The following is a 26,672-nucleotide window of genomic DNA, read 5'->3' as shown; positions in this document are numbered from 1 at the left end:
GCTTTCCTGCATATTGCATGTGTGTGAGAGCATCCCTGGCCTCACCCCACCAGGTGCCATGGGGGCCCCCACCCTGGTCTGACTATGACAGATGTCTCCAGGCATTGCTGAATGTCGGGGTGGGGTGCAGAATCCCCCCTGCCCATTGAGACAACGGGGCAAAGGAAGGGTACTCCCTGGGAGTCTGGAAGGGGAACTGGACCAGGAGATAGAGACAGGGTCCCATGTATCCAGGGATGTCAGCCCCCCTGTGTGTCCGGGATGTCAGGCCCCCCCGTGTCCAGGGATGTCAGCCTCCCCGTGTGTCCAGGGATGCCAGCCGCTCCCCGCCCCGTGTGTCCAGGGATGTCAGCCCCCGCCCCCGTGTGTCCAGGGATGCCAGCCTGTCTTGTTCTTTTCATCTGGTTACATTTTCTTCTAAATAACTCCTTATGGTTGCTGAAAGCCTCAAGTCCTGAGGATGAAGCTGCAGGGACCCTCTGAGTCCCAGGTGCACGCATGTGTGTTTGCTGGGTGTCCCGCATCATACATTCACGTGTGTCTTCGTGGTAATGACAGAGAGAGGTTCCTGGGTGCCGTGTGGTTATTAAAGTAAAAGTGCTTTCGAATACCAAGCGGAGAGCACACCTGCAGCCTGGAGAGACGGAACGAGCAAGTCAGCCCCATGGTAATTACCCATGACATTACTCCATGATTGATTAGTTTAGGGCTTCTGGCTGTGAAAATAAAAAAGCCTCAAAGAAAACCTTGAAAGAACCATGATTTATGAGCTTAAGAGTCTCACTCAGGTAAAAACAATGTACTGAAAAATGTCCTTTTTTATTGGAGCATGGGGAAATAGGCAGTGTCTGGTGATAGGATTGCCAACTTAATTCTTTCAATAAATTATTTAAAAGGAGAAGCACAGAAAAGACAAAGATATTAATTTATAGAAAAAAATGATAATTGGCAGTTCCATGCATTTTTTTTTTTTAAGTTGGGGAGATTTTTTTTTACTTTTTTATTGTTATGTTAATCACCATACATTACATCATTAGTTTTAGATGTAGTGTTCCATGATTCATTGTTTGTGCATAACACCCAGTGCTCCATGCAGAACGTGCCCTCTTTAATACCCATCACCAGGCTAACCCATCCTCCCATCCCCCTCCCCTCTAGAACCCTCAGTTTGTTTCTCAGAGTCCATCGTCTCTCATGGTTCGTCTCTCCCTCCGATTTCCCCCCCTTCATTCTTCCCTTCCTGCTACATTATTCTTCTTCTTTTTTCTTAACATATATTGCATTATTTGTTTCAGAGGTACAGATCTGAGATTCAACAGTCTTGCACAGTTCACAGCACTTACCATAGCACATACCCTCCCCAGTGTCGATCACGCAGCCACCCCATCCCTCAATTCCATGCATTTTTATGAGGAGCACTAGTACTGGTTTATATTGCTTTAATATAGTCAATATTAATGGTCCAAAGTTGTAACTATAAAATGCAAATATTTGCGTCGCTGTTGCAAACCTTTGCTCTTTATATTGAACAAACCAGATATTCTCCAGTGGTTCTCACTGTGTGAAGATGGTGGGTGAAAGATATTCGGGAAATAGAATATAAAGACTATTTTCAGGTTGTTTAAAATGCAGGGGGCGGAGCACGCAGGGAAATCTAAATACAGCTACATCTGTTTTTGTGCAGTAGGTATTTTAAGTTATGTAGTTTCATTAAATTGTTATTCTTTTTTTTAAAAAAAGACTTTATTTATTTGACAGAGAGAGAGAAAGCACAAGCAGCGGGAGCGGGAGAGGGAGAAGCAGACGCCCACTGAGCACAGAGCCCAACACAAGGCTCAGTCCCAGAACCCTGGGATCATGACCTGAGCTGAAGGCAGACATTTAACCGATTGAGCCACCCAGGCACCCCAAATTGTTAACATTCTTTTTTTTTTTAAAGATTTTATTTATTTATTTGACAGAAAGAGACACAGCGAGAGAGGGAACACAAGCAGGGGGAGTGGGAGAGGGAGAAGCAGGCTTCCCGCGGAGCAGGGAGCCCGATGCGGGGCTCGATCCCAGGACCCTGGGACCATGACCGGAGCCGAAGGCAGACGCTTAACGACTGAGCCACCCAGGCGCCCCAATTGTTAACATTCTTTAAAAAACTAGAGAATTTCATTAATTATAGAATTTCTGAGGTAAATTATTTTGTTCTACTTAAAAACTTAGCTAGTTTTTTTTTTTTAAATTGAGAAAGACTTGTCTGAATTCGCTAAAACGATTCAGACATGGCTCACCGTTTCCTCCGTAAGTCTCCACATGGATGTGTTTCCTGCTGAGCTTCCACGACTCTACGTCGCCCCACCTGTGTGTGCCCGCGAGTGGCCTGGGAGGACACGGTACAGTTGGCTTTCACCTTGCTTTGCTCACTCAGGGGTCCGTCTTTGCACCCTTCTGCATCTCATGTACACATTTACTTTGTGCTGCAAGCCCCGTGAAGTGTATTGGTATCAGGGTAATGCTGGTCTCCTAGAATGTGTTGGAAAGTATCCTCTCTTTTATTTATGTATTTTTTGGGGGCGCCTGGATGGCTCAGTCGTTAAGCGTCTGCCTTCGGCTCTGGTCATGATCCCAGGGTCCTGGGATCGAGCCCCGCATCGGGCTCCCTGCTCAGCGGGAAGCCTGCTTCTCCCTCTCCCACTCCCCCTGCTTGTGTTCCTGCTCTTGCTGTCTCTCTCTCTGTCAAATAAATAAATAAAATATTTTTAAAAAAAGTTTATATACTTCTTGAAGTGTCTGTGAAGTTATTGGTGTTAATTCTCGTCTAAACATTTAGTAGAATTCACCAGAGAGGCCATCTGGTCCTGGGCTTTTCTTTCTGAGAAGTTTTCTGGTGCTAATTCGATGTCTTCGCTTGTTATAGACCTGTTCAGACTTTCTGTTTCTTCTGAAGTCAGTCTCAGTAACTGTATTTCTCTAGGACTGTGTCCATTTCGTCTAAGTTACTAACTTGTTGGCACATGATTATTCATAGTATTATAGTCCTTTTTATTTCTTTTAATTCAGTAGTAACGCACGTCCCCTCTTTCATTTCTGACTTTAATAATTTGAGTCTCCTCTCTTTTTCTCTTGATCACCCTAGCTAAAGCTTTCTCAATTTGGCGGATCTTTTCAAAGAACCAGCTTTTGGTATCATTGATTTTCTCTGTCATTTCTCTGTTTTATTTGTCTCTGCCCTATCTTTAGTCTTTCTTTTCTTCTGCTAGCTTTGGGTTAAGTTTGCTCTTTTTATAAGTCCTTAAGGTGTAAAGTTAGGTTATAGATTTGAGATCTTTTTTTTTTTTTTTTTTTAAGATTTTATTTATTCATTTGAGAGAGAGCACAAGCAGGAGGTAGAGGTAGAGGGAGAAGCAGACTTCTGCTGAACAGGGAGCCTGACATGGGGCTCGATCCCAGGACCTGGAGATTATGACCTGAGCTGAAGGCAGACACTTAACTGACTGAGCTGTCCATCACCCGAGATCTTTTTAAATACAATACTATAACTTTCCCTCTAAGCACTACTTTAGTTGTATTACTTAAGTTTTGTTATGTTGTGCATCCCTTCATTCTTCTCAAAGTATTTTATAATCTCCCTGTGATATTTTCTGTGACTCACTGGTTATTCAGAAATGTTTTGTTTAATTTCCACGTATTTGTGAATTTCTCAAATTTCCTTCTGTTACTGATTTCTAATTACATTCTGTTGTTAGAGAACATAGTTTGCATGGCTTGATTCCCTTTAAACTTATTAAATCTGGTTTTATTACCTAGAATATGGTCTGTCCTGGAATACATTCTCTGTAACCCTGAGAAGAATGTATATCTTGCTGTAGGGGTGGAATGTTCTACAGTGTTAGCTGTGGTTGGTTATAGTGCTGTTTAAGTTTTCTGTTCCCCTGCGGACCTGCCTAGTTCTTTCTTATATCCATTATTGAAAGTGGGTTATTGAAATCGTCAGTTACTATTGTTGACTTAGCTACTTTTTTTTTCATTTCTGTAAGTTTTTGCTTTGTGTTTTTGGGGCTTTGTTGTTAGGTGCATATACATTTAAAATAGATTAGGTTGACCTTCTTGTTATTATAAAATGTCCTTTTATAATGACAAGCTTTCTTGTCACTATAAAATGCCCTTTGTTTCTAGGAATGATTCATGTCTTGTTTATTTTGTTTGAGACTTATATAAGTCTTTACGGCTTTCTTATGTTTGCTGTGTGTTTGATATATCTTTTCAGCTGTATGTATTCTTGAATACTAAGTGTCTTTTATAGACTACATAAAGATGGATAATTTTTTAATCCTTTTTGCCAGTCTCTGTTGTTTTTGATTTGTCCTTTTAACCCACTTGCCTTTAATTAATTAATGATAAGATAGGTTTTACTTCTGTATTTCGCTACTTGTTTTCTGTGTCACTTCTGTTTTGTTCCTCTGTTCCTTGATTCCTGCCTTTTTTTGTGTTAAATAGATAGTTCCTAGTATGATTTAAAAATTTCTTTATTTTGTCTCTCATATACGTAATTTAAAAAAAATTATTTTCTTAGTGGTTGCATGAAGATTACTATTATCATCTTACTTTAAAAATCTAATTCAGATTAATGCTAACTTAATATTAATAATAAATATTTTGCTCCAATATGTTGCTATTCTTCTTCTCTCTTAACTGTTAGTGCCATACAAATTATATCTTCATATATTTTAAGCCCATCAACACAATTTGATAATTATGGTTTTATAAAGTAATCTTGTAAAACAAATAGCAGAAGAGTTACTGAGAAAAATACATTTATATTATCTTTCATAGTACCTATGTAGATCCCTTGCTGGTACTATTTTATTTCTTTGTGTGAATTAGGATTCCTTCCAAAGTCCTTTCATTTCATCTCAAATAACTCCCTTTACTATTTCTCACAGAGCAGTCAGCTAATGACAAATTTCCCCCATTTTTTGTTCATCTGGAAGTGGCCTAAATTATTCATTTTTGAAAAAGTGTTTAGCTGGATATAGAGTTCTTGGTTGACAGTCTTTTTCTTCCCCCAACACTTTTAATATGTCATCCCATATGTCATACATCATGAGTCACCTCTCTTGCTGCTTTTAAGATTCTGTGTTTGCTTTTCAAATTTGTCTATGGTATGTCTAGTTGTAGATATCTTAGAGGTTGTCCTACTTAGAGTTTCTTGATTTTCTTTTTTTTTTTTTTTAAGGTTTTATTTATTTATTTGACAGAGAGACGCAGTGAAAGGGAACACAAGCAGGTGGAGTGGGAGAGGGAGAAGCAGACTCCCTGCTGAGCAGGGAGCCCAATGCAGGGCTCAAGCCTAGGACCCTGGGGTCATGACCTGAGCCGAAGGCAGACGCTTAATGACTGAGCTACCCAGGCGCCCCTGGTTCTTGATTTTCTTAAGTGTATAAATTAATACTTTTTATCAAGTTGGTAAGTTTTTGGTCATCATTTCTTTAAATATTTTTTCTGCTTTTTCCTTTTCTTTCGGGACTCATTTGTGTTGGTGCTCTTGATCACATCCCACAGGTCTCTTAGATTGTTATTTTCTTTATTGTTTTCATTTTCTTCTCTTCAGAGTAGATAATCTCTTTTCCAGTAGAGATATTAAACTGTCTTCCAATTCACTGATTTTTTCCTCTGCCAGCTCAAATCGCTATTGAGCCCACCTGGTGAATTTCAGTTTTTCTTTCAACTATAGAATTCCTATAGGATTCTTTTAATTTCTATCACTTAATTGATATTCCCTATGTGGTGAGAAAAATTTGTTATAATATCCTTTGATTCTTTAGATGTGGTTTTCTTTAGTTTTTTAAACATATTTATAATAGTTTTGGTCCCCTCAGGGACGTTTTCTGTTGGATGTTTCTTCCTGTGCATGTGGCGTACTTCCTGATTTTATTTGTTGCATGTCTTTGTGATTCTTTGTTAAAAACTGGACATTTTAGATAATATTTTAGCAATTCTAGTAGCAAACCCCTCTACCCATCAAAGTTTGTTTTTGCTGCTGTGGTTTTATTTTTGTTTTTCATTTTGGTTTTTGGTGGTGTTTTTCTTGTTACTGTTTGTTTAGTGGCCTTGCTTTACTAATTCTGTGGGTTCTCTGTTTCCTGTGATGTGTGACCACTGAGTTGTCCGTCATTCTTTTTAAGTTCTTTTTCTTTTCTTTTTAAACCACTTTATTGAGGTATGATTTGGAAAGCTTTACAGATTTAATGTACACAACTTGATTTGGAGGTAAGTATATGCTCATGAAACCATCACTGCAGTCTGTGCTATAAACAGACCCATCACCTCCCGAAGTCTCCTCCTCCTCCTCTCTTTAGTTATTACTGTTGTTATTATTGTTATTTTGTTTACAGACACCTCTCACTGAGGTGACACAGACACTGATAAGAGCACAAACATAAGGTCCTTTACGTTTTCAAGCTTGGATTCCTAAGGGTCACATCTCGGTCAGTACTGTTGTGTGGTTAGCCAGTCACTGGTCAGGAGATTTTCTCATGTACTTCGCTGTGTGTCTTGAACCAAGAAGGTCTTGTGAGCAGACATCGGTCAAACTTCAGTCTTCACTGCCTGTTCCTGATGGCACCAGCGGCGAGGGGCAAGTGTCTTCTCCTTCCCAGTCTTCCTGGGGTGTGCCCCTGGCCTTCCATGTGTGCACAACCTTGTTGATCCTAGAAATACGTCAGACCGTTTGAAGTTCCCTGTTGTCCTCTGGTTCTGCATTTCCTTTTAAATTCCGGGCCGCGCTCATGTTTACTGCCATTGTAGTTAGCAGGAGGCAGTTTGATGGTGTTCGGTCGTGCCCCCGTGGTGGCCACCGCCTGCCACCTCCCCACGACCCCAGCTGAATCAGACCTAGAGCCTCCCCCGGGTGCCCCAAGTCCAGACAGCACCATCCCTGTGCAATGACACTCTCCACGGTGCTTCAGAGCATCAGCTCTCCCCACCATCACCATGCACAGCAAACAGGCACAGCCCACCGTCCCTCCGAGGTTCAGGCTGCTCCTCTGAGGAGGTGGAAGGTGTAGAACACAGGAACATTCATTCATGCACCAGATGAACAGCTCCCTGCTCCTACACAGGTGCTGGGGATAGGACAGGGAGCACAGACAGAAGAAGAGGCGGAAAAATACATGAACATGTGGTTTTTTGGAAGTGTTAAGGGGGAAAAGAAGACAGGAAGCAGGCTGGGCAGCAGGACCGTGTGCATCATGTGCAGGGACGTGTTGGGCACATGGAATGAGGTCAGTGTGGGTCTTGTTCAAGGTGGTAGCGTTACAGGAGAGATTCTGCTAGAAGAACCGTGGTAAGCTCTGTAGGTGTGATACACGTAGATAAAAGTGTGTAAATTCCCACATCACCAGACCACACCAGCGACGTCTCAGAAAACTTTGTCCTGCTCCGCCTTGGCCGTCACCCCCAAAGGTAATGCTGACCCCCATCAGCACAGATGCTCCTGCCTCGTGTTGAGCTTGGTGTGAAGGGGATCATGCAATCCAGGCTCTTTGTGTCTGGCTTCTTCCGCTCAGCCTTAGGCTTCTGAGGTTCACCTCTGCTCCCCCAGCGGATGGTGTGGCAAGCCCCTTTTAGAGGTCCAGCGTGACCGCTGTGGGGAGGTGGGCCCGCGGAGGTCTGTCCAGGGACTGTCGCCTGACCCCGCAGAGCCGGGAGCCTCTGCACCGGGTGTGAGCAGCAAGGGGCTGGGAGCATCGGATATTGAAGACAGAGCGAATGACATTTCATGATGGGTTGGACAAAGAAGGTGGTTGAAAAGGAAGTCAGGACACCCAGGGTCCGTGGCCTTTGCCTGTGGAAGGAGGGTGTCAGAATTTAGGATGCGGGGGTGCGGGTGGTGGCTGCAGGGGAGCAGTCTGTGGAGGGAAGCTGGGTTCATGTTCGGACAAGTCAAGTGTGATGTGCATATCAGATATGAGCAGATCCCCGGGCCTCTGACGCTGGCTTTCCGAGGATGGTCTGACCCGTAAGGGTATGTTTTGGGGGCTCTGTGCATTTCGACAGGCCCTCAAAGGGATGGAGGTGGAAAGAATGGGGGAGCTTTGCAGGCCCAGCTCCGAGTGCTGCGGCATGCGGAGGATCGGGGAGGAGGACACACTCGCTGGGGAGAAAGGGGACAGGAGAAGGCCCAGACGTGGCGCTCACATGAAGGGTCCGTGAGGACGACATGCGTAAACTGGGGCACCATGCCCACGCTGCCCGCCGCTGGGCAGGCCTGCAGGGGGCCAGGCTGCACCTGCGAGCACACACTGCCCACAGGCCTACCTGCCCGCTGTACGGGGACAGTGGTGCTGATGTAAGTAAGCGTCCTGAGAGCAGGGACTTGAGCGATGCGGACTTGGAAGGCGTCCCAGCCGCTGCTGGAAACCTCAGGGACTCGGAGCTCCGAGGACCGTGCTGTCCCGACGTCTGCTGGACGCAGCCACGGGACGTCTTTTGAACAAGAAAGAGGGTGTCCAAAGGACGTTGTCAGGGTGCTAGAACCATCAGCGGGCTGTGGGCGGGTCCCTCGGTCGCACCTCTGTACTTGGTCCAAACCCCTGCTTAGTCTGTGTCACCTCAGTGAGAGGTGTCTGTCCTGTCTGTCTGCACCGTGCACTTGCAAATACCGCTTTCAAATCAGCGTTACTTCTAAAGAAGTCCTGGAGGCAAATAACACTACCTGTTATGGGTTGAATCGTGCTCCCCCAAATAGACCCACTGGACGAAGCTTCTTTACAGAAGTAATTAACTGTGGACGAGGTCCTTATGGTGGGCCCTGATCCAGTGTGACTGGTGTCCTTTTAAGAAGAGATCAGGACACAGACGTGCACAGGGAGGAATGACTAGGGAGGGCCTGGGGGAGGACGGCCGTCTGCAAGCCCGCAGGAGAAACCAGCCCTGCTCACGCCTGCATCTGCAAATTCCAGCCCCCAGAATTACGCCACCCAGGCTGTGGGTTTGCTGTAGGTCACTAGCAAACTCACATAGAAGCTACTTAAAAAAAAATAATTGTCGCCACCATAGCAAACATTCACCCCCGTTTGCTGTTTGTTTCCATGAACGTGAGGCCATCACTGCGGACGAATGTCCTGCTTGCAATAGGGCAACAGATCGAGGCCTCGGGGACATGGAGGCGCTGATGGAACCCGCTGCAGACCCCTCCGCTCCCTTTGTCCGCGGTCGCGTTCCCGCCAGTCCAGGGGTCTCGCAGCCTGGAGTCCGGCTGCAGCGTGGGGGGCCCGGGCCTCTAAACCCGTCCCTTAGGCAACTGGAAAGTAATTCCCTTGTTGCCATGGGATCGCACCTGACTCAATTCTTTTCCTGATAAGGGTCCTTCTTTAAAAAAAAGGTGTGTTTTCTTCCTTTACCTTTAACTAAATCTAGGCATTTGAGCTAAAAACCTTGTGTGTGTCCAGGATTCCAGAGTCTTCCATGAAACCAAATGGAGACAGAGACACCCACACGGAGTGTGCACCCGGCGTTTCTGATTGCTCTTTTTCTGCCGCGTTTGCCGAGGTGATAAGTGGGCCCAGCGGGGAAGCGGGCCCAGGGCTGGATTCGCAGTGGAGGCATGGCGGGTCTCACCTTCCGGGCCACATCTGGGGGTGGGGGCCCCGCCATGGCGGCCGGGGGCTCTAGGTGTCGGGGAAGAGAGGGGGTCGATGAAAGACCCCAATTCAGCCTCCCGGGCTGCCTCTCCCTCTCCTCAGCCACACGCTCACTGGGCCCTGACAGTGGGGCCTTTGCTCGGGGCCCTGGAGGCCATCTGGGACACCGAGTGATAAAAGCTCTCACTTCAGGCTGTGCCCAGTGGGGCGGGGGGGAGCCGCGTCTACACTTGGATTCACGTGGGGCTTTGATGTGTTTGCCATCAAAGTGGAGTCAAAGCAGAGCTTAAACTGGGGAGGGACCCTGGTGACTCCATGTCAGGTGGTTCCCAAAGCAGGGCTGGGCCAGCCCTTGAAGGAGGCCTAACACCGGCATTTACTCCACCCAGAGTGAGCACGAATGAAAATAAAAAATCACAGACTGGTCACGCTACCAGCGCTGAGGCCCCGGCAGCTCACCTGAGTGCAGAGTGGTGTTCTACGTGAAGACACAACGGTGCGGCGTTTTAACCGCGGTGCTCCCAGAGGCTGACGTTATGGGGGCTCTTTCCTATTGACGTACCTTGTCTGGCCCAGCGCCCAGACTAATGGACGCACCTTTTGGGACTTTTATACACTGTGCTCCTTCCCAGTTATTAATTTCTTTTCTTCAGTCCTTGCATTTCCAGCATCCTGGATGTTTCTCATTGCACGTGTCGGCTGAGCTGAGGGATTGCCCCGGAACGCACGGCCAACATTTCCCATTGCAAGTGGATGGGCTGTCTGAGTTTTCATTGGGAAATCTCTGCCTGCCCTTCCAGGGGCCCCTGGCCTGCTACACAATCAGCCCTCCAGGCTGGGGGCTTTTTCTGGGCCCTGACTGTTGTTCTTCCTCAGATCCTGGAAATTATACCTTTTCACGAGGATGACCAAGTCCAAGAATGCCAAGCTTTGGTGAATAAAGTACCCTCACTAATTAAAAAGGAGCCTGCTTTGAAGTTGTCCAGATATGCCGGAGACTACATCTAATTAAATCACAACAAGTGTACCTGATTCAGATCAACAGGTAGAGATAAATGGATGAAAAGTATGAATAACAAAACATTTTAAGAGACACGAATCAAAACAGAAAGGCAGCATGGACTCAAATCCAAGAGCGTGGGTTGAACTTCATTAGTAAATTCTTGCCTAATAGTGTCTCTGCCACTAATGAGGAGAGTTAGTATTTTAATAGTACAGAAAGAGCGTGCAAACCAGAGCAGACCCACTTGCCACTCTGCAGACAGAAATTTCTCTTCCCGACACCACGAATCAAGACGTCCCATTAGAGGCCCATATTGAGAACAGATCCAGAGAAGATTTTGGGTGACCGGTGCATGGTTTGTAATTACCATGCATTTCCCCACATTGGGGCAGGGTGTGCACCTTCAGCAGCCCCCCGTGAAACCCTGACTACTTACCAAGCATCACCAAACATCAGCGGTGAACCCTTGCATTGGGTCACCCTGCAGACGCCGGCTGGTTCAGCCCTGCCAAGGATAAACCAAGTTCCTGGTTCAGAGCTGATATCACCATGCCTGACAATTAAGGCAGGATTCAGCTCAAAACCCAACATTCTCCCAAGTGACTTCATGTCTGAGTATTCACTGGCCTGCTGTTGAATCTTTGCACAACTTAGATCAAATCCAGTGAGTCTGTGGTATTGCGCTCGTGTGGTTAGCATTCCCGCCTGGCTTCGGGGCTGTATCCAGTGAGCAAGAATGTAGGGTGTTTGGAGATAGGATCTCTCCTACTGCCCTTCTTTACCTGTGAGCCCTGGTTATGGGCTGGAAGCACATGATGGGATGTGGAATTGTTTTCCAGTAAGCTTTTTACATAGGATAGTTTTAGATTTGTAGAGAGTTGTGAAGGTGGTAGCGAGGTTGCGTGTCATGCACACCCAGTTCACCTTGTGTTAAACCTTCCATTAATAGTGTGGTCTCTTCGTCACAGTGGGTGTGCCTCGACTGACTCGTTAATTCTCAACCAAAATCCATACTGTTCCTATTTGCTTAGACGTTACCTAATGTATTTTTTCTGTTCCAGAATCCCATGTGAGTTACCACAGTGTGTTTGGTCTTTGCTTCTAGGCATTAAAGTGTAATTTTGATACGGATCAAACCATACATGTAATGTATCATTGTATTAAACCAGCCACATTTAAATTTGGTTCATATTAAATGTTCTCTTTTCTTTAAACATCAAAAAAACGAATAAGGGGCTAATAAACCACGCCTACTTGATTGACACCATCAATGGTTTGAGTTTTCCAGCAGCTTTGCGTTGTCTGCCCGTGTGGGTTTTTACGGTGAAAATCACCCACATCCAGGGCATCATAAATGGAATGAGGCCTTCATAGCACACCTTGTAGTATTTTGCCAAAGTGAAGGATGTGCCATTTTGCTCCGAGGAGACCCTCCATTTCAGTAGAAGGTAGTTGAGTTCCAAGGCTTTAGGGCAGATGGGGCTCCTCCCCGAGGCTGTTCCCCGTTCAGGTCCCCTGGTCTGTCGGTGGGCCAGTGGGGGTGAGGGCAACAGCACCAGGTAACCCGAGTGGGCCTTTGTGTGAGGAGGCGCTGGGCAGAGGCCATCTGGGGGGTGTCACAGGGCTCACACCCCCTGAGACCGTCACCAGCCAGCTGGGCAGTGCATGGGGTTAGGAAGGTGGATAGAGGTCGTTCCGCAGTACCGCCCACATGCCGAGGAACCCGCTAGTCAGGGGGCAAGCAGGTGACATCAGCTCTGTCACTGGTGGTGCTGAACCCCACTCAGTCCTCTGCCCAGAGCCCGCGAGCCCCGCCTTCCTGCAGCACCATGCGGACGTGTGCTGGTCTCCCGGCAGGTGCGTCTCAGGCCCTGAGCATCCTGTCTTTGCGTGGCCCCAACCTTCCCAGCGGCTCCTCCCGCCCTCAGTCACCTCCGATCTCCAGTGCACCACCACATCCTGTTCCACTCGGGGAGCCAGACCTCCCCCAGACTGTCAGCGCTCTGACGTGCGGAGGGGGCAGGTCATGGGCTCCTTTGCTGATCACCTGCTCCAGGTTCATCCAGCCTCTTCCTTCTCTTCCTTTTTTCTTGGCTACTACTGGGCGTAACATTTAAAACATTGAATCATAAAATTGGTATTTGTTCAAAAGGCCACATACCGTATGACTTCACTTATGTAAAATGTCCAAAATAGATAAATCCCTGGAGAGAGGGAGAGCAGACTAGTGGTTACAGGGTCTGGGAGAGGTGAGAGTGGGTGGACTGCTGATGGGAGCAAGGTTTCTTTTGGGAGTGATGAAATACTCTGCAATTACATAGTGGAGACCGTTGCATAACCTATGAATGTCCTCAGACCCACTGGATCGTAGACTTGCAAATGGCGAGTTTTATGGTATGTGAATTACCTCAATTAAAAATGTGATGCTTTTTCACATGTGGAGATGTTTAAAAATAAAATAAAAGGAGACATTTTAAATTACCTTTGTAATTCCAGATAACGTAACAGTGACATTTTGATGTGTGTGTGTGTGATAGTTTTGTTGGTTTTGGCTTGTGCTTATTTTTTCCCTTTGGGGTATTTTTAACCCTTTGTGGGGGGGGCAGGAGACCCCCTGACCCTGTTGGAATCTGTGGAAATGCTGGCCCGTATTGTCACTTGTCACCTGTCCCCAAGTTCATATTTGCCCCGTTACATTTGGCTCATACATTAAAGTCTGGACAGCCGTTCTGTGTCTGACGTACGCTGTGTAGAGGAACGACAATTTCCATATCAGACTAGCAGTGGGGTCCTTATTTCTCAGTTAGGAAGCAACGACAGGGCCCAGGTGTGTCGAAACTTGAGGCGTCTGCGCGAAGGACCACGGCAGTTGGCCATTCTGCATTTATTCACATATGTGACTTGTCTGGGGGGGGGGGGCTCTGGCGTCAGCCTCGTGGGCTACTTGAAACTTCACCCCTGTTTCCAAACACGTAGATGATGCTCTTTCGCTCAAGTACCCAAACTAAATTTTACTAAATCTTACTAAATTTTTTAAGGCAAAGCTGAAGGCTGAAAGAAACGAAAAATCAAATCCCAGCTTCTGTGCTGACCGGCACAACCTTTCCAGACAGAATCTTAGCATTTCTCAGATCAGCAGCGACGCTGCGAGTCTGGCTGGGGGTGACGTCTGCTCAAGAATCAGCAGAAGCACTGGGATTACCCCCGGCTCCGTCCCACGGGGCGCATGCTCGTCTGCGCAGCGCCTCGGATGCGCGGGACATACACGTGCTTCGGCACTGAAAGTTGCCTTGGAAGAGCTGGGAATCTGTTCCGCAGTGGAATCGGGCTAATGGTGCTTATTTTCCTTCGGGGCGTGTATTTATTTGACTGTTTCACACCACTTGTCAATTTCTAAGCCGTTAATAATTTTTATGCCTCTTTCAGATGTGTGTATACAGTACAAGTGTGTTTGATTTCCTGCGGTCTCTCTGCATTTACACGGTGCTGAATGATGGTGTGTGTAACATGCCAATTTACCATTGCAACCCCAGCTGAAGTTTAATTCTTGAGCACACACGCATTGACTGCCTTGCATAGTTCCCGCCTGTCTCCGTGGCGCGAGCAGCCCCTGTGTCGGGGTGTTAATGCCGGGACCATCAGCCGTCACAGGGACGCAGCCCCCGATGTCCTACTGCTGTTTACGGTCGCTCCCCTGGGCCAGGTTCTGATTCCTCAGCGGAGAACGCTCGGGTTGCTCTGGGAGAGACGTACCGTTTGGGGGGTCGTCTTGGAGAATCAGGCTGGTGCTTCCTAGGGGTTGATTGGGGACATTTTACGAAAGCCAGGTTCTGACGGCTGGCCGGGTTTGGACTGGAAGCAATAGAAAGAGGGAACCTTCCTTAACTGGGTGCGAGAAGCCCGGGCTGGGGCAGAAACGGGCTCTCGCTGGCCTCCTGGGAGCTGGGGCTGGACTCCCAAGGGCGCAGGCTCACGCGTCACCGGGCGCGTCCTGTGATTTAGGAGCTGGTGGGGTGGACAGGATCAGCTTCGAGACGCCGGTACCCTCACATATCTGCTGGCCAGTGTTCATTCCCCTAAACAGTCTGAAGATCTTGTGTGCCTCGTTCTATCCGCAAACCACCTGAACGCACTTGGCAGACCTCAGCTGCCTGGGAGCAAGGCTTCATCCTGAGCGCGGTCTGAAGTGTCTGGTGCTTTGTTAGCTCTCTTTCTCATTTAAGAGACAAGTGGGGTGGCCCCGACTCTAACCGAATTATAAACTGTCTTCCATAGACTTTTTTTTAAAAATGGTGGTAAATGCCCATGACCTAAAGGTTCCCACCTGAACCACTTCTGTTACCATCGCCATCCATCTCCAGAACCTTTTCATCTCCCCCGTATGAAACCGTCCCTGCTAAACACTAACTCCTGAGTCCCCGGGCCCAGCCCTGGTGCCCGCCATCTGCTTTCTGCCTATGAACTTGACGACTCCAGGGACCTCGTCAGCCATGTGTTTGTCTTTCTGTGTCTGGCTGTTTCCATCAGCTTCGTCCGTGTGTCGCAGGGCAGGATTTCCGTTTTTCTAAGCCACATGATGCTCAGCGTGTGTGTCCCGCTCTTTGGTAGGCTTGAAGCCACAAACCCAGATCCATCCAGGTATGTTGTCAGAGCCACCCCTGACGTCACCAGCTCTCCTCCACCCTCCCCTGCCCCCGACCAGTGGGACCCGGTCAAGGCCAGGCTGCCGGGTGACAGCCTGGAAGTGAAGGGGACAGGGGCCACACCGGGATATGGAGCCAGGGCGTCCGTCGTACCTGCCCTTCCTTCCCCCAGGATCCAGGGACGGGCGCCCACGTCCTCGTGTGGTGTTCCTGGTTGAGAACTACCAGAGGCCAGTATCTGGAGGGCGACCTGCAGACTCCGGCTACAGCGGTGTGTTATTTTGCCGACCAGTGTTTGAATCTCTCTCCTGCCCTGAATGGCGCTCAGGGCTTCGGTCGCATGCTGGTTTCATCGGTGCGTCCTGCAGAGCATCTGCATTCTACCGCACTTGGGATAAACGTCAAGGATCACTGTTGCTATTATACCAGATCTGATGCTCCAAGAGCCCCCTGGAAGTTACCGTAATGGCTCATCCCTCCAGGTGTTCTATACCCAGCGGGCGGTTTTGCTAGAAAACTGTCATCTTTGCACGAGAAGTGAAGTGAAGGCCTTGCAGTGAACTCTCACTAACGTACGTGCTGTGCTCTTTTGCTCAGGGGAAGTGGAGACTCCTGACCCGAATGACCCTTTGGGACAAATGGATGGACAGGATGGTCCTCTTCCAACTCTGAAAGGTAAAGTGCAAGGAGCGCTGGGGGCAGGTGTTTGAACGTGTTCTCGGGGTCCCACATAGAGAGGCACCAGTCAGCTTGCCATCTCTACTTGAGGTGTGGCTGCTGACACGGGGGGCGGGGTGCCCATGACCCAGCGCTGCCCTGCTGGTGGGCGTGGGGCGTGCCAGCCGCTGCCCCTGCGGTTACAGCCAGGTGGAACGTGATGGTGGCAGGTGACAGGGCACGGGTGGGCAGATGGCCACTGGAGGGAGGCAGGGGCCTTGTGGGGAGCTCCGTGGGCCCTAGCAGAGCCTGAGGAGCTGGACCCCTGGCTCGGCCACTGTCCCCTGCTGACAGGTGGTGGTCCTCTGGGGGTCACTCTCTCCATGTCCTCATCCAGAGTGGGTGGGCGCCAGGTGGACGTCAGGTGGGCAGGCAGGTTCTCTGTCTTGTGCTTCGGCCTTTCCCACAGGCCCCTGTCTGGGTCACGGCGCACGGGGCACACTTTGTAGGAATATGAGGGTGGCAGAGTCGATCAGACATACTTCTTCGGATCCGGCCCAGGTCCTTGAGGGGCTGGCCCCCTTCCCACTCTACCCTTGGGCACCGTGTTGTCTTAGATCACTGTCTCAACCCAGCTGCTGCACATGGGTGGCCTCCTCAACAGGAATTCATTCCCCAGAGTCCTGGCGGTTGCGAGTTTAGGGCGAGAGCCCAGCAGCGTCAGTTCTGCTGAGGTCTCTCTGCCTGGCTTGCGATCGGCGCCCCCCACCCCGGCCTCACGTGGCAGAGCCTGTTTCAGCTGCTCTTCCCACTAGGGCGCTGACCCCCTTGTGGGGGTCCCTCGTGACCTCATCTAACCTGATGCCCCCCAAAGGCCCACCTTCCAAGACCATCCCCCTGGGGGCTAAGCCTTCAAATGTGCATTGCCGGGAGACCCGATGCAATGCCAAACGATAATCTAGTAAGACATTCACTTTATTTCTGCTTAACTTCTTTCTAATTATTCAAAGACCAGAACCCATACTAATTTCCTAGCCACCTGTACATTGAGGGTCCCACAACCCCTCAGGAAGGTTTTCCTCCACGTGTCCATGGCTGGGTCTTCTGGGTATTGAGCCAGGACTCAAGTCTGCTGGCCTCAGCCTAGGGGCCGGCGTGTCCCTGCAGGTCCTGAGAGGCTTCCTGGGGTCACACGGGGCGCTCAGATCCCTCCTGGTTCCAGAACGCTCACCAGCACATGCTGTGTGCTGAGAGGTCAGCCGTCTCCGTCAAGGGCACGGGGAGCTCTGCCTGCTCAGTTGGTGATGACAAGGCTTCACAGGGACCCAGGGCACTTGCAGGGGGCAGGGCCTCTGTCAGGACAGGGATGTGTCCCCAGGGGGGCAAGGCCTGTGCTCTGGATGCCGGGCCTCGGGAAACATTCCTTAAGAAGGAAGATCGTTTTGGATGGTTAGATTCTGAAATCATTTCTCAAAAGGCTGACTTAGCCCACAGGCCAGATGGCCCACACGTATTCTTGACGGGCCCTCGGTACCAGCTGCTGTGTGAGGCCCGGGCACATGCTGGTGACCCGAACAACACAGCACCACTGTGTGTGGTCTCTGCCTCATGATGTTTCCCATACTGGGGAGTCAGCATCCTGAGTCCTTGACAGAGTAGCTCGGAGGAAGACGGGTGCGGTGAGCTGGAAGGAAGGGAAGGGCGTCCTGGCAAAGGATGGGATGTTACTCTGAGATCTGAAGAGCTGACAGTCACGGAGAGGGGTATCCTGGGCCATCGCAGTGCCTGGGCAAAGGCCCTGAGGTCAAGACAGCTCGGTGCCTTGGGGCAGCTGAGAGAAAGGGCTGGGGTAGCTGAGGTCCGAAGGATCAGCGGGGCTAAACCAACATGGCCCAATACCGAGGCCATCAGCCATGTGTGGGTCTTTAAATCAATTAAAATTAAATAAAATTAAGAATCCAGTTCCTCAGTCCTCTGAGCTATATTTCAAGTGCTCAGTGGCCTCGTGGCTAAAGCCACCGTAGCACAGATCTAGAGCATTCCATCACCACGGAAAGTTCTGTTGGGCAGCCCTGGGTAGACATACACAGCTCTTTAGGTGGTGGGAGAATGTTCTGTTTTATTCTGAGGAGTGCCGTCCTCCACCGTGCAAGGTTCTGGCCTGGGACACGGTGTAGCCTGATCATTCTCTGAGAAGATCTTCCTGGTGGTCTGGAGGGTGATGGAGGGGAAGTGGAAGGGGTAGTAAGAGGGGGTGAGGGGGCAGATGGGAGGGAGGGGAGGGGGCAGGTGGGAGGGAGGCAAGGAGGCTGGTAGGGGGGAGGTGAGGAGCAAGCAGGGGGGAGGTGGGGCTGGCTGAGGAGAGGTGGACAAGCCACAGGTAGAGTCCACATCTAACCTGCACTCACCTTGTGGACTCCAGTATTCCTCAGGGGAACCGTGTTTGCAGCGGACCTGCCCAAGCCTCCCCCCACTCCCCCGGCAGGTGCAGGGGGCAGGCCTCCAGGGGGCCTGGGCTGGGTCAGGAGGGGGTGGGAGCACCCCCAATCACAGCTGTGCTTCCAGCAGCATGGGGGGCAGAGGCGGCTGCAGGGCGGAAGGTCCCGCAGGTCCACTTGGAGGAAGACGCACTCGCTGACTGAGGTGCGGAAATGACTGTGGGCTGAGTGTTCTCAGGAATTCTTATTCCCACCCAGCCACAAGCTCCAAACATGGAGAAGTCAGATTCTGTGCCTTGGGTGGTATTTTTGGTCCTCCTTCTTGGTATTCGAGCAATTTCTCAAACCCACAACTGCATGCTTTGTGATGCCCTCTGCTTAGTGGGGATTTGATTGCCTCCGGTCTGTTTTTGTTAACCCACATGTGATTGTGTGAAAACCGTGGGTGCTTCCGCTGAGGCATTTGGAAGCTTGCCTTCCCTTCTCCAGGGCACAGAAACACCATCTGCAGACGTTCCCTGGTGAAGTGGGTGCGTGTGCGGGCATGTGTGTGTGTATGCATGTGTCGCTGTGTGCTCATGCATGTGTGTCTGTGTGTACATGCATGAGTGTGCATGTGTGCATGTGTGTGTACATGTATGAGTGCGTGCATGTGTGCATGCGTGTGTCTATGTGCATGAGCGTACATGCATGTGTGCATGTGTGTCTGTGCATGCGTGTACATGCATGAGTGCATGCACGTGTGCATGCGTGTCTGTGTGCGTGCATGTGTGTACATGCATGAGTGCGTGCACATGTGCATGAGTGTCTGTGCGTGTGTACATGCATGAGTGTGTGCACGTGTGCATGCGTCTGTGCATGTACATGCATGTGTGCGTGCATGTGTGTGCATGTGTGTGCATGCATGAGTGCGTGCACGTGTGCATGCGTGTGTACATGCATGAGTGTGTGCACGTGTGCGTGTGTGCATGCATGTGTACATGCATGAGTGCGTGCACGTGTGCATGCGTGTCTGCGTGTGCATGTATGTACATGCATGAGTGTGTGCACGTGTGCATACGTGTGTCTGTGTGTGCGCACGTGTACATGCATGAGTGCGTGCACGTGTGCATGCGTGTGTCTGTGCGTGCATGTGTGCACGTGCACGCGTGTGTGTGCACGCGCACGTGCGTGCATGCTGTGAAGGGGCAGTACAAGAGGAAGCGGAAGGCCACAGCGTGGTGGTGCAGCATGCTGAGTGCCGCCAGGTGAGCTTGGCTTGGCCAGAGCGCACACCTGGATTGGAGGGGGCTCCAGCACCCGCTGCGGCCCAAGCGCCCCCAGCCACCGGAGGCATAGGAGGCTCGGGGCACAGCACTCACCCGGGAGGCAGCGGCAGGAGGCATATACTGTGTGGCAGTGTGACCGTCAGCATGTGCCTCCGTTCCAGGCGTCTGCACCTCAGCAGCCCCTTGGGGACAGGATCCTAGAGAATGGCCCCAGGGAGTCTCAGGGACACCCCAGTCACTGCCTTACAGCCCTGTTCTCTCGCTCTGTCGTGTGATGTTACTTCTTTTTGGGTTGTGGCTTTTGCACAAAAGGACACTCCCTCTGCCCTTCCTTTCTGCTCCCTCGGCTCCATGACAGAAGGCGTCGGCATGGCCATGCCAGACTCATTAGTCCACGTGCTTCTTTGTGCAGCTTCGGGGAGCGTCACTGCTTGGCCCCATTTGGCTTAAATCTTACAAGAAAGTAATAATAGCTGGATGGACCATAGGAGCCACTTCTGTAATCCAGCTGGCGTTTGTGATGCGCCCCGGTCTGTAGGAGCACAGGCGGGTGAAAACGGCCGGTAGGCCAGTCCCTGGGTGAGAGAACCGCTCTGCCTCTCCTGAGCAGACTCGGATCTGGGAATTAGGTCCAAGTGTACACAGCGTTTGTGCTTGGATACACTGTGCGAGTAGTGAGCACCTGATACATACAGAGTTGGTGGTTGGTCCTCAGAGAGAAGGATCCCCAAGCAAAAAGCCTCCGTAGAAGAGAAAATAAACACCACAGACTTTGTGACTTCACAGCTGAAAAGTGTGCCTGAAATTTCCATATGCCATAGGGCCGTCACCGCAGGACTGCGGCCGGTCCCAGGACTCCAGTTAAAGTGCCGCGTTAACGCAGGATGGCCATTTGCCAGGAGCCTGTATTCCTTGCTACGGTAGATGCACTAGTAAGATGATTCGTGGCGCTTTTATCACTGTCCCTGTTAGCGGCATGACACTTAACAAGAGCATGCATTTGGCCTACAGGCCATCTACTCCTGAGCAAGGCTGTATTTTAAGTGCATCTGTAACATGTCTTAGGTTTTGTAAAATCAGTACTTTGGAATGTTTGTGGGAAGTAGATCACTTCTGAGAGCCCGAGCGCGGTGCTGCCGGGCTGGTGTGGCTGGCGGCCTCCGCAAACAGCCCCGGTGTGCCCCCGTCTCCCGTCTGGGGAGGAGAGCTGCTCATCGTCCCCGTGAACCCAGCAGGGGAGTTCCGAACTCTTCCCGCTTGAGGCTGCGTTGCAATTAGAGGTGCTCTCAAGGGCATTCTAATCACAGGGCAGACGGTGATGCCTTACTCACCAGGCCGCCCCTGCGGCTCCCCCCAGGGCTCCTTGGGCAGAGGGAACAGGAAAGTCAGCAGAGAGCTCCGCGTTGGCATGGTGACAAGGCCTGCTGTTCTGTCTCCTGAGCCTTGGGTTCCCGACCATGTAGGACGCATGGATTGACTAGTGTATGTGTTGGGTCCGTTTCTGGAACTTTTGGGGTGTGTGTGTGTGTGTGTGTGTGTGTGCGCTTGTGATGGTTTCCTGGGGTTTGCTGCAGGTGTGAGGGCTCCAAGGCTGACGGGTTAAGTTGAAAACCTCACCCCCTGTTGCAGACATCGGGTGAAGGGCTCTGAGCTTGGTGCCATCCCGGGGGGAAGGCCATTGATGGATCACCCTCGCTCCTTCCCGCTGCCGTGGATTTGCAGCGCCCGTTGGACTGTCCAGGACGTGGCCAGACTGAACGATGTGGGGAGAAAACCATAACCCACGGAGAAGAGATTTCAGAGCATGCACAGTCGTGTTGTCCCGGGCTGAGCGTGGGGGAGAGGCGTCGTGCACGTGCACGTGAACCCTCCCCGGGGAGGGCGGGGACGCGCCCCAGCTCCCAGAGTAGCGAGGCTGGTTCCTGCCCCCGCACCTTCCTCTCATCTCCCCTTCTTCCCAGAGTCCCCCCCCGCCCCCCATCCCAGCCCCCTGTCCTTGCAGGGGTCGCCTCTGGCTACCTGCCCTTCAGCCGCAAAGGAGCCGCTGCAGCTGGCCGCCACGGTTCCGAGGAAGGCCGTTCTTCCTTAGCTCATCGGGTTTGGCCACCACAGTGCAATGGGCTTGTCCGTGCGTGCTTGTCTTAACATCTCTCCGTGTGTGTGTGTGCTCGCGTGTGCGCTTCTGCTCTCTGGATCTCTCCGCCTGATGTCCCTGTGCACCAGCTCCCATGTGCTCCCCTCCACCTGCTCTTTGGGTGTATTTCTCTCTGAGTTTGTCCATCTGTTCCCCTGAGTCTGGGTCTGCTTGCCGTGTGCACGTGTGTTCATGCCCCTGCCCCTTTGTGAGGCTGCCGACGTCGCCCTGTGCAGAGGTGTCGGCTTGTCGGCTGGCTTCTTCCTTCCTCCGTCCCCTGTACCCCTGCAGTAGCTTCCGAGGGCTGTCATGCCCAAGGACCACAGACTAGGTGCCTCAAACCACAGAAATCTACCGTCTCCCAGGTCTGGAGGCCAGATGCCCACCGTGCGTGGACTTCCTGGGCTCGTGGCCGCATCTCTCCCTTTTCCGTCTCTGTTGTCACATGGTCTTCTCTGTGCGTCTGTGTCCAGATGTCCCTCTTCTGATAGGGACACGAGCCATTGGACGAGGACCCATCCATGTGACCTCACCTTAACGTGATTACATCTGCTGTGACCCTATTTCCGAATAAGGACACATTCACAGGTTCCAGGGATTAGGCTCCAACCCATGTGGTTGGGGCCACCATTCACCGCACGACAGGACGGGCACCCTCCTCCGAACGTGCAAACACTCACACGTACTTCTTCCTCAGGGCCTCAGATTTCCTTTGCTCCTTTGTTCCCATGTCCTCTGATGCGCATCGTTGCTAACCTCGCATCCTCTTGTCCTGCCCCTGTGGCTCCTCTGCTCGTCCACCCCGGTTCTGTGCAGACCAGTAGACAGCTCAGCGGGAACGTCTGGGCGGGAGTGACCCACTGCCCCTGCCCCCGGCTGATTTATTGGCCTGTAAATGCTTCCCCCAGAGAAAAGCAGCTTTATGTTCTCCGTGCGGCTCTCTGGGTCTCCTGCTCACCTGCCTTGCGAGGCAGGTTGTCTGTTTTATCTCCCACCAGTCAAAGCCCTGTGACCTTGTGACCCCTAGCGCATATGGCTTTCCTTATCTCCTTCCCAGACCAGTCAGTGTGGCCTGGTAAACAAGCAGCTCCTCAGACACCTAAGTAATTTGACCAAGTTGGTGAACATGTGGACGGTCAGCTGGGATTTAAAAAAAAAAAAATCATTAATCACTGATCTGACTGTGAGGCAGGATTGGCGTCCCATGGTGATGGGTTCTCCTGTTAGCTCTGCCTTCGGTGTGTTTTCATGCTTGGACTGAGCGCCGCTGTCCGGAGTTAAGGGTGAGCAGAGAGCTGGCCCGGGCAGCAGGGCCACGGAGTCCATTAGCATCGTTGTTAAAACCACCCTGCTGTGCAGCAGGAGAAACCTTCTTGGCTAATTAAAAGGGAACACTTCTGTTCTCCCTCTAACACTGTGGGGTGCCGACTGATCCAAGTTAGCCAGGTTCTCAGTTGTCTGTGTCCTGCCCCACTTGGGCTGTTCAGTCATGTCTGGAGAAGTTTGGGGTGGCCCTAAAGGGAGCTTTGTGAGCTAGAAGAGAGCTTAGCGAAAGTTATACAAACCCCATATTTTGCACAAAAGGGAAATGAAGCCGGGAGTTTCAATGGTGCCTGTGAATAAAGCCAAGGGCCAGAGCAACACTGTGCTTCATCTTGAGAGAACTTACTTTCTGGCTTTCATTTTGGCCTCCAGAGAATTAATGATGGCTACAGTGGTGGACCAAACAAACTTGGCCACACTCCACTTAAATTACATACAAGTGCTCCACAAAAATTAGCAGAAGATGTAAATGCTTCGATGAACTTGCAGAGAGAGAGAGATGGAGAAATGCCTAGGAGCCAGGAATAGGGAGGAGGCAGAATTGTGACAGCCTTGGGCTGCCAGGCAGGATCCACCTGAGGTGGTCCCACTCTGTTAGCAGCCTTGGAGAATGTCCCCATGGTTTAGTTTATTTGAGACAAAGAGTTGTGTTCTGCAGGTATCATGAGCTTATGACATGGGCTCCCCAGCGACGTAAGATGGTGTCCCCATGTGGCTTTGGGTGCATCCATGGGGTCCAGAGTAGAAGGAACACCAGTAAGTCATGGGCACCTTGGCAAAAGCTGGGGACGGGCAATGGGCTTCTGCAGATGCATCACATTCTCCAAAGCACTGATGCTGGAAGAGCCCCCAAACGTAAATGCTACACTAGAGAGAATACCCGGGATTGGGAAAATGCTGAGATCATGTGAATAAATAAATGCCATAGTGTTACTGATTTCACTTGGAATCAGAGGTATTACATTTCCTTCAATCAGGAGAAATAAGAGTTGCAACAAATATCAAATTTGCCTTTCAGAAAATGAAAGAATTTACATTTCTTGTACCCTAAATAAGGGCCTCTGAATGATCATCCCACTACAGAAACAGTTCTGCAAGGCTCAGCTATAGCAGGAGCCGTGGGTTTCAGCATCAAACCAGAGGGAATCCGTGGGGTCCAGAGAACTGAGTGTGGTAGGTAAGCCCTTGGCAGCAAGCTAGGAGACCTAGGGACTCCAGTCCTCGCCTGAACCTTGGCTCAAGGGTGCAAGCACAGAAGCTGCTCCCATGAGAAATCAGACTTGGACCCACACCTCAGGAAACCCAGTTTACATGACGGGAATGTAGTGGGGGAATCCCAGGCCCAAGAGTTAACATGAAAATTTGGCACGGCCTGTTGCAGGAACCCAGTCCGCAAGGGGTTCCCACAGGAAAATCAGCCCTACAGTGGAAAATTACAAAGCACACTTGGAGAGGCTTGGGATGAGTGGTGAGCTAGTAAACAAGGAAGCCAGAAGGATTAAAGATAAAGGAAGAAAAGGCAGTGGTGAGTTTGAAAACCAAACAGACCTTCTAGGAATAAAAAAAATGTAGTCAGAGAAATGAGAAACTTGATGGGCAGGTCAAGGAGCAGATGGTGCACAGCTAGAGATTAAAAAGGGATAGGGAATATAAAAGCAGTGAAGCATACTGAGGAACCACACACAGGAGAAAGTTCAGCATCTATCTGGAAGGAGATTTCAGAAGAGAGATAAAGGGGAATAGAGAAACAATGAGGTATTTGTGGAGAATTTTACAGAATTGATGGAATTGGGAATGGTACTGAGGCCCATTAAGGCTACATACAAATCAGTTCACAGCTAGAGATACATGGGAATGGCAAAGGCAGAGGGTAAATATGAAAAGTAGCCTATGAGGGGAAGGTCAGATTACCCAGAAAGGAGTAAGAACTAGCCTGACTTGCAGCAGTAAACACAGAAGCCAGAAGATGGCAATGTAATCACCAGTCTAGAATTCCATACCTAGCTAAACTGTCACTCAAGTGTGAAAGTCATAGGTTAGCCTTAGACCAAGACTGAGGGTGTTTACAAACTCAGTCCTTTACCCAAAGAGCAAATATAATTCAGGATGAGAAGACACCTAAGTAACCTGCTCTCTAAGGGAAGCATTTATGGCCAATAAATCAGTAAGGGAAAAATGGAGAATAAAGAAGGAAATCGAGTAGAAAACAGGAAAGGAGGATTAAAATGAAATGAAGAATAAAATACAAAATGAAAACATTAAAGATGAAACTTGCCAGTTAAAAAACTCATAGTTCACCCATATAGACACATCAGTTAACGTGTTAAATTATTAAATGTTGTTTGCAAGATTCATCTCTAAAATTTAATCATAAAAAATGATTTAAAAAATTAAAAATACAGGGGCACCTAGGTGGCTCAATTGTTAAGCATCTGTCTTCAGCTCAGGTCATGACCCCAGGGTCCTGAGATTGAGCCCCACATCGGGCTCCCTGCTCCATGGGAAGCCTGCTTCTCCCTCTCCCACTCCCCCTGCTTGTGTTCCCTCTCTTGCTGTCTGTCTCTGTGTCAAATAAATAAATAAAATCTTAAAAAAAATTTAAAATACAGTGTAAGACCAAAGTACCCTTGGTAGCTACCTTAATGTCAGATAAAATGTTCTTTTAGACAAAAGCCTTAAACAGTGATCTAAAGACTGAAGTTTAGGCACCCAGCAACATAGTTTCCAATACATAAACACAACTTGACAGAATTATTAATAGTCATCTGACAAATACAGAATCAGTGAACACACATGCCATTGAAAGTAATAGATAAGCATATTAAAAATTTGAAAAACTTGACAAGTTTAATCTACTGGGAATATATAAACCCCCCCACAGAGCAGTTAGAGAAACAAATTCTTTTTTTTTTTTTAAGATTTTTAAAAATGTATTCATTTGAGAGAGAGAGCAAGCACAAGCAGAGGAGCAGATAGAAAGGGAGAGGCAGGCTCCCCACTGAGCAAGGAGCCCGATGTGGGGCTCGATCCGAGGACCCCAGGATCATGACCTAAGCCAAAGGCAGATGCTTAACCGACTGAGCCACCCAAGCTCCCTGAGAAAACACATTCTTACCAATAAAATGTACAACATTTACTATAAGTATTATCTCTGTGCTATCCTGTAAAACAAATCTCTGTGGTATCAAAGAATCATCATCACCTAGACCATGTTCTGTGACAACAGTGTGGTTAAGAACATTTTCAATAACTTGTACCTAAAAGGGAAAAAGTATAATGTAAGTTACAAGATATTTGGGTCTGGCCAACCTTATGGAGATTAGATAATTTGCTAGTTGGCTAAAGAAAAAGTTGAAGGGAATTTGCACATTGAATGCATGTATTAGAAAAAGAAAATTCATTAACCGCAGAAGTTAGAAAAAGAGCAGCAGTGTAAAGATTTGAACAGACAGCTGCAGAAGGAGAGCCCAGTGGTTAGCAAACTTTCAAGACACTCAAACTCATGACAAATTCTTAAGATGCAACGTGAAACAGCACTATTTCAGGTCCATCAGATTGGCAAACATTTTTAAGC

At 49.6% G+C, this 26,672-nt stretch overlaps 1 protein-coding gene across 2 annotated transcripts in view; it reads left to right on the top strand.

The window, feature by feature from the left end:
- Positions 1-26,672, top strand: part of ROR2 (receptor tyrosine kinase like orphan receptor 2) — a 193,146-nt gene that overhangs the window by 129,237 nt on the left and 37,237 nt on the right. For both annotated transcript variants that reach the window (XR_004917448.2, XM_036092659.2), the window contains exon 2: positions 15,876-15,953. Coding sequence is in view for 1 of the 2 variants with exons in the window: in XM_036092659.2 (XP_035948552.1) it covers positions 15,876-15,953 (78 nt within the window). In the remaining variant the exon portion in view is untranslated. The remainder of the gene's footprint in view (positions 1-15,875; positions 15,954-26,672) is intronic.

Source organism: Halichoerus grypus, chromosome 14 (genome assembly GCF_964656455.1).
Source record: "Halichoerus grypus chromosome 14, mHalGry1.hap1.1, whole genome shotgun sequence".
NCBI classification, from domain to species: Eukaryota; Metazoa; Chordata; class Mammalia; order Carnivora; family Phocidae; genus Halichoerus; species Halichoerus grypus.
Note: the sequence above shows the minus strand (reverse complement) of the source record. Positions and strands in the feature narration are given on the sequence as shown.